The sequence below is a fragment of the Macrobrachium rosenbergii genome, chromosome 16, assembly GCF_040412425.1.
Source record: "Macrobrachium rosenbergii isolate ZJJX-2024 chromosome 16, ASM4041242v1, whole genome shotgun sequence".
Taxonomy (NCBI): Eukaryota; Metazoa; Arthropoda; class Malacostraca; order Decapoda; family Palaemonidae; genus Macrobrachium; species Macrobrachium rosenbergii.
The window spans coordinates 61,719,478-61,727,763 of NC_089756.1; the positions used below are offsets into that span (position 1 = coordinate 61,719,478).

Here is an 8,286-nt window from a genome sequence, read left to right on the forward strand (position 1 = left end):
ATCATTGTAAACAGTGAACTGAAGGAAAAAGTGGTAGAAGTCAAAAGAAGTGGTAGTCGGATAATGAAGGTCAAATTAATGTTATCAGAAGAAGTCCCAAATGTGATAAGTGCACATGCCCCACAAGCTGGATGTGATGAGGAAGAGAAGTCAATGTTTTGGCTAAGTTGGATGAAGTATTAACATCAATATCAGAGGAAGAGAGAGTTGTATTGGGTGGAGACTTGAATGGACATATAGGTACAGATAGAAGAGTGATTTCAAGAATCCATGGAGGACTAGGAATGGGGAAAAGAGAAACCTTGAAGGCGAAGGCATTATAGACTTCCATGCAGTGGCATTTGATATGGAACTAATTAATACATTCTTTATGAAGAAAGATTATGTGACATATAGAAGTGGTGGAAGAGAGTCAAATTGATTTTCTGCTCTGTAGGAGACAACACCTTAAGGAGGTAAAGGATTGTAAAGTGACATATGGAGAGAATGTTGGCCAACAACATAAGTTGGTGGTTGCAGACCTTTCAATTCGAAAAGGGACAAAGGGAAGGAGGAAAAGTAACCCTAAGATCAAATGGTGGGAGCTAGAGAAGGCAGAAAATGTGGAGTTGAGATCTAGGTTTAAGGAGAATGTTCTGAGAGAAATAAAGTTGGAAGATGATGTAAATGATTGGTGGGAGTTTAACAGCAATGCGATCCTAAGGCATGGGGAGGAAATTTTAGGCAAAACATCAGGCAAAGGTCCCCCAAAAGATAAAGAAAGTTGGTGGTGGAATAAAGACACACAAGACAAGATCAAGAAAAAGAAAGAATCCCAAAAGAACTATGATAAACACAAAACAGAAGAAAACGAGCAAATATCAAAAGTAGCAAAGAAAGTTGCAAAACAACAAGTTGCCAGAGCCAAGGCTGCTGCTTTCAATGATTTGTATGAGAATGTTGACACACCGGAGGACCAAAGAAACATCCACAGGATAGCCAAAGCTAGAGACAAAGCAACAAAAGACCTCACACACATTAAGCAAATTAAAGATGGAAATGGTAAGTTCTAACAAAAGAGGAGGAAATTAAAAGTAGATGGAGAGAGTATTTTGAAAATCTTCTAAATGAAGAAAATCCCAGGAATATCATTGAGGATGGAGTAGCAAATGAAAGAGAAGTTTCCAGGATTAGTCAGAGAGAAGTAAAATGAAGAAAGGTAAAGCAGTGGGACCAGATGGAATACCAGTCGAGGTGTGGAGGTGCTTAGGAGAGGAGGGAAATGACATCTTGTGGGACTAGTTCAATAAGATCTACCAGCAGGAGAAGATACCTGACGCCTGGAGAAACAGCCTGCTAGTCCCCATTTACAAAGAAAAAGGGGACAACCAAGATTGTGCCAACTATCGGGGCATAAAGCTGATGGCACATACCATGAAAATCTATGAAAGAATAATGGAGGCAAGGCTAAGGGATGAAACATCTATAAGTGATGAACAGTTTGGGTTCATGCCAGGAAAAGGGACAACAGATGCCATCTTTGTATTGCGACAAGTCATGGAAAAATATAGAGAAAAAGGAAAGGAACTACATCTTGTATTTATAGATCTTGAGAAAACATATGATCGAGTGCCCAGGCAAGAAGTGTGGAGGTGCATGAGGGAAAAAGGTGTCTCAGAAAAATATGAGAGGATTGTAAATGATATGTATAGAGAAGCAAGAACACAGGTAAGAAGCTCAGTGGGAACAACAGACAAGTTTGAGGTGAAAGTTGGACTTCACCAAGGTTCTGCCATGAGTCCCTATATTTTTGTTATGGTAATGGATGTGATAGTGTCTGGAGTGAAAGATCAGGTGCCTTGGGAGTGTACTTTAACTTTGCAGATGACATAGTGTTAGTGACCACCAGTAAGGAAGAAGCAGACAGGAAATTGGAGTTGTGGAGAAGTGCGTTGGAGGACAGAGGCCTAGAGATAAGCAGAGCAAAAACTGAATATATGTGGATGAATGGAGGAGACCAAGAGGGAAGCATCAACTTAGAGCAGGCAGAAGTAAAAAGAGCTACATCCTTTAAGTACCTTGGATCATGTGTCACTAATTGTAGAGGGATGGAGGAGGAAGTGAACCACAGAATACAATCAGCTTGGTGCAATTGGAGGAAAACATCAGGTGTGCTATGTGACAAAAGATTTAATGTAAAGATGAAGGGAAAAATGTACAAGACCATTGTCAGACCTGCATTGATGTATAGTTGTGAAACATGGCCCATGAAGAAAGCACAAGAGAGAAAGATGGAAGTGGCAGAAATGAGAATGATACGTTGGACGTACGGAATGACAAAAAGAGACAGGATAAGGAATTACTTCATAAGAGGGACGGTGAAAGTTATAGAAATATCAAAGAAGCTGCAACAGAGACGATTACAATGGTTTGGACATGTTATGAGAAGAGAGGAGGATTCTGTATGTAAAAGAACCATGAATATGGAAGTGCCTGGAACAAGGAGGAGAGGTAGACCAAGAATGAGATGGAGAGACACAGTTAACAGGGACATGCAGGAGAAGAGCGTGAGTGAGGTAATGGTGCATGATCACCAGAAGATGGAGAAGACTAATAACAAACAGTTTCGACCCCATATAAAGATGGGAAAAGCTGAAGATAAAGAAATATATATATATATTTCTATATATATATATATATTTATATATATATATTATATATATATTTATGTATATATATACATATATATTTGATCTCGCCTCTCAAGCGAGATCGACAGGTTCTTTAAAAAAACAAACAATTGGGGTGAAATGACTGACATGTCTTGACAAACAAAGGAGGAGAGCAGAACAAAAACAAAAAGTTACCTTAAAATTAATTTATTTACAAAGTTATATATACACAATATACAGTAAGTCAAGGTTCTGGGTGGCAAAAACACAAAAATTATCAACTAGCAATAATAACATGTAAAACTAGTCGAAGAATCAATAAACAAATCCACCCTGCACTAACAAGGCCATGAAAAATCATAAAATCATAGATACAAATTGAATAAACAATAATGACAAAATAGGCAGTATAAGGACAATGACAATCTGTAAACAGAATCAATAAAAATAGGCAGCATAATACATAATTAAAATTAACACTGAAGCGGCATAATGATACACAGAGCAAAACGGGAACACTGCCTCAAACAATGAGGACCACAGTCCAATGCCGGACGATCAAGACAGAGCCGATACGACAACCACCTCATCCTTGGAAACAATTTGGACATCCTCCTCGAACGCTGGACGATCTAGACAGAGTTGATACAACAACCATCTCGTCCTCAGATACTCTCCGATGCTCTGCTGCCAAGACTCTGCCTCTCTGCCACTCTGAACCTGACTGGTCATTCTGCCCTCCAGAACCTGACTAACGAAGTCTGACGCCATCCAACAGACGTCAACTCGCCAGCAATTAAAACAAACAAAAACAAAGGAGGAAACAACCCACTAAGGGAACAATCGGCATTATTATTTCTGCCTTTCCTTTCATTTTGTGCTTCTATTGTTCCTACACCTTCCTTGGAGAGATCTAGCTCTTTCTTTTGTATTTCTTCTCTCATCGTTTTCAGTGTTGGAAGGCTGTCTTTCTTTGGATCAATTTCTATTTTTCTGAAAGCCTTCTTTTCCTCTTCTCCAAGGGCATTATATATTTTTCCAAATGACAAGTAATTTAAAACATGTCTTAGATCAACTAAATTATTGACACTATGTCTTATCTCCTATGGTAATGCCTGTTTTTTAAGTCTTCTGTTATTTTGTCTATTGCATTCTCAGCACTTGCATACAGATTAGCTATTGTTTTATATTGTGGGTTAAGGAATCTAGTTATGTTATATAAACTGTCAGTCTTATTTACTGATTCCCAGAGTGATAAACAAATTTCTTTGAATTCTGCATAGTTATTAAGTTTGCTAAAACTTGTGGAATTCAGAGTTTTGTGGGCGTCACCATGTTCTGAACTTACGAGAAGCAAGGCTTCATTTATTTTAGCTCTTTCATCTGTTATTCCCCCTGAAGTTATGCAACTATCTGCATCTGCGAGCCAATGATTTACTGTATAAGATTCGAGTCGACTTTTGTCAGGATTTGAATCATCCACCTGCCCACAGAAGCGTGTGGCTGTTGTTATTACAGCTGCTTGATTCATATTGTGATATTGGAAGGTGCGATTATTATTAGTATTGTTACTATTATTATTACTGTTAGTATTATTAGAATTATCAACACTATTTTGGTTCTGGTTAGTTGTGTTATTATTGTTAGTATTTCTTTGCACTAAAGTTGAGTGGGAAGTTAGTCTTGGAATTCAGCTATGTCTGAGTGTCGACGGTCTTAAATTGTATGGTGAATGGTTAACTGTGTTCAGTAATTCATCAAAAACTCTTTGCATTGTAAAAAAAATTATTCAGATTGAGTTTCTCATTTGTGTATCTATGTAAAAACATTTTCACTATGCACACAGTACCATAAAATAAAAGAAACTATCAAAATATAACAGTAAAAAAAATTAAATTCTTAAACTGAGTTCAAGTGCACAAGTAAATTAAATCCTTCAAAAATAATCATTCAATTACACATAAAAAAATCTTATGTGAAACTGGGCATCATATCATAAAAAAAAAAATTCATCACAATGAGTACACAAAATTGCATATAATTACTCAAAATATTTATCACCAACTGAGTGAAAAAAATAAGTATTTCCCTATCTAAATTATTTACTAAATAAATAACTAACATAGAGAGAGCAATAATGGTAATTACGCAAAAAAAAAAAATTAATTCACTAGAGAGAGTTTCCTTAATTTTCAATTTGATAAAGAGATGTTAAATAATCTTCACTCTATATAACTTTAAAATTCTTCACTTCATCACACATTTAAAGAGAGAGAACAGTAAATCTTATTTTCTGGATAACTTACAGGTTGTTGTTATTGCGAAGTCATCAAGTTGTGTTTTTCTGTTGTTGCCACCTTCAGAGCTTCGTTGAAACACACACTGCGTTGTTTCTGTTACACTCGTAGCTATAGTTTATTAAACACACTCGCTGCTTGTTGTTGCTGTCGATGTTTTGTCTCACTTTGTTGTTAATCGTTCTGTGTTTTGCTTCTTCCATGCACCAATACTGTTTATGTTCACTTCTGTTCGACGCTCTATTGCAGGATTTTATTTCTTCATATAAGTTTTGCTTGCCGTCGTAAAATCTAAGTTCGTTTTGTAGATTTTCATTTCACTGTAACTTAAGTAATTGCACTGATATTCTTGTTAATGTCTGTATGTTTTGTCTCACCTTCTGGATCCAATTTAGCTGCCACCAAATTATGTCGTGCCCAACACATTAATTTCCCTTCTTACCTGCATATTTCTTCTAAGTTGCCGAAACAGTCGTCCACAGTGTCTCTTCCGTCGTCAGCCGTTTATGAGTCTGTTATTTCGAAGGGAATTATATTAAGGTAATTATATCTCTCAGAAAGGCATAATGGAGACGAAACAGAAGTTTTCCTTACTTTAATGATGAAAGTTAACTACAAACTTAAGTACAATTTATGGTTACAGTTACTATCTTGAAATCACTCTTGCTAGACAGCTCAATTAAGTCTGTTTGGGAGCACAAAAGCCAGGGGAAGTTATGTCTTCGCTGGATGGTGGACTGGGTCTTGAATGCTCTTCTTCTGGCTTCTAGCTTCTCTGGAACCCCTGGGTGTTCTGGTTATCTTTCCAACTCCTTTTCAGTTTCCCATTGGAAGATTTTATCTGTAAGGCCTCCCCTCGAAGAGTTGATTGGGAAGGACGGTGTTGGGTGTTGTTAAAATCTCTCCTTAGAGGATTTGATTGGAAATGATCTTAGGAGGAGGTGTAAAAGACTCCTCCCTAGAATGTTTGATTGGAGAGGTGTTGAATTACATCACTTTGTCCAGCCCCAATTCCATGGAATTTCCATGAAAATGCCTCCTATTGAAGGTGGGGTTATAGATATGGCTGGAATGTTAGCTTCTGATGAGGTGCTGAGTGATCCTGAGTCAGCTAAATCGTGAGGCCATAGTTTCCAGATTTTACGATCGGTTTTATGGCCCTAGGCCATAAAACCGATTGTGCAAGACGGTTTCTCGTGGTTTACATACTCAGCACTTCTAGTCTCACAATACAATAACAACCAAGGCTTAATTGTTGTTCTCTCTCTCTCTTCTCTCTTTATTCTTTCTCTATGTCTCTATGTCTCTCTCTATTCTCTCTCTTTCTCTTTATGCTTCCCTATCTAATTTTTTCTTATACCACTACACACACACACACACACACAGATATATATATATATATACATATATATATATATATATATATATATATATATATATATATATATATATATATATTAACATTTCACCATAGCGTAAATAAAAAAAACAGGAATAAATCCTCATTGGTTTCAACATTTCATCTAAACCATTGTCAGAGAGCTGATGCATAGTGGTACCGATTTACAATGTGTCAAGGGAGTACAGCTTTTAGCACTTGAATTGAATGCAAAATTGTAAAAGAGGGTAAAACTGCTTCCTCTGAAATAGTCTCTGCATGCTACATTAGCCTGCCACCCTAATAAACAAAATAAAAATATTCCTTAATTGTGACTGCACCATTTGGGAAGTATACAGTACATATATATATAATTATATATATATATATATATATATATATATATATATATATATATATATATATATATATATATATATATATATATATATATATATATATATATAGAGCTATTGAAAATTTTCTTTTTGCATGTAATTAGTGCACTTCAGTAGTCGTCTGATTCTAAGGAGTCTAATCACAGAGGCTTCAACTATATTCCTGGTTGGAACGACTTGTCAAAGAATTCCACCTTGAAGCACGAGAAGACTGTTTAGTATGGACTGAATCTGGTAATCCAAGGGAAGGATATATTTATGATAAAATTAAATTTTCTAAAACTCAGTTCAAAGGGGTGTTTAGATTTTGTAAAGAAAATGAGGAGGAAATTACATTCAATAAAACTGCTACGAGTCTTAAAGGGAGTATGAAGAAGTTTTGGAGAGAAATAAATAAGAAAAGAAAATCCCAAGCCTTCTTACCAGACATAATAAATAATGCAAGTGGTTTTGAAAACATTGCCGAATTATGGAAAGAACATTATTCTGAACTGTTTAACGACCCTGCTCATCCTGTCTTAGACGCAGTGGAAAGTCAAAGTCAGCTAGATGTTCCAGGAACAAATGTAAATGAATTTTCGAATGCTTTAAGTCCTCTGAACTCTTCCAGTAGCCCTGGACATGATGGGCTGACACTTCAGCACTTAGCTGAGGCTCTTAGAGTTTTACTAGGTTTATTCATCACTTCCTGTTTCTGTCATTCATGCTTACCAAGAGCTCTTATTCTGGTGTGAGGTTCAAGAGAAATGTCAAAATGGAGACTGATTCTTTATTATTCTCGACAGGTGTTTATAAGACAAAAAGTGGACGGAGAGGTAGCGGGCAACCCAAGGCCCCTCGCTGCATCCATACAAGATTTGTGTTTTCTGGCAAGTATAAAAATATGTACAGCATTCGTTACATGGCATATAAAAGGTAGATATACATGTCGGCAGAAAGGCCGTACGATAATACATAAGATGAGGTACATAAAGAATCTGAAATAAAGACAGGTAAAATACATGACGTGATTAAAGTACATCTGAAAGGAGAAACACAAGGAAGGAGAGGCGCAATTTATCATCCTTACAAATACTCCCCTCCCAAGACAATAATTAGAGGAGCAATTATTGGACGAAACAATATTAATCATGGAGGCACTGGGCAGTCAGAGTGGGCCCCTGCCTCTGGAGAACTATTTGCGTAGGGTGGAGTTGACACCTGGGGATGGCTGGGTGCATTTCCTGGGCACCCCAGGCATCACCTTGGTGGGGACACGGGTGCATCTGCAGGCAGGTATTGTGGGGGAACTCTGGAATGCCTGCCTACTTCTTCGCAAACTTCGCCGTCCAACAGGAATGCGGGTTTCAGTCTGTCGATGGTGATCCAGTCCTCCCGCCTGTGGATGTTGAGGAAGAATGCTTTGTTGGCCCGCCTGATGACTCGGTGGGGCCCCCTGTAGGGCCTGGTTAAGGGCGGGCAGCGAGCGTCCACCCTGACGAAGATGTAGGCGCAGGAGTGTAGGTGATGGTTCTATCAGTGAAGGTCTCGCGGCAGGGCACAAACTTCTGTGCGAGTTCCCT

At 37.6% G+C, this 8,286-nt stretch overlaps 1 protein-coding gene across 1 annotated transcript in view; it reads left to right on the forward strand.

Annotated features, from left to right (window-relative positions):
• Positions 1-7,458, forward strand: part of LOC136846975 (uncharacterized) — a 7,593-nt gene extending 135 nt beyond the window's left edge. Inside the window, exons 1-5 of the mRNA XM_067118230.1 lie at positions 1-166; positions 397-762; positions 844-1,041; positions 1,496-1,707; positions 7,012-7,458. The exon at positions 1-166 is cut by the window's left edge and continues 135 nt beyond it. Coding sequence (XP_066974331.1) covers positions 1-166; positions 397-762; positions 844-1,041; positions 1,496-1,707; positions 7,012-7,458 — 1,389 coding nt within the window. The remainder of the gene's footprint in view (positions 167-396; positions 763-843; positions 1,042-1,495; positions 1,708-7,011) is intronic.
• Positions 7,459-8,286: the final 828 nt, after the last annotated feature.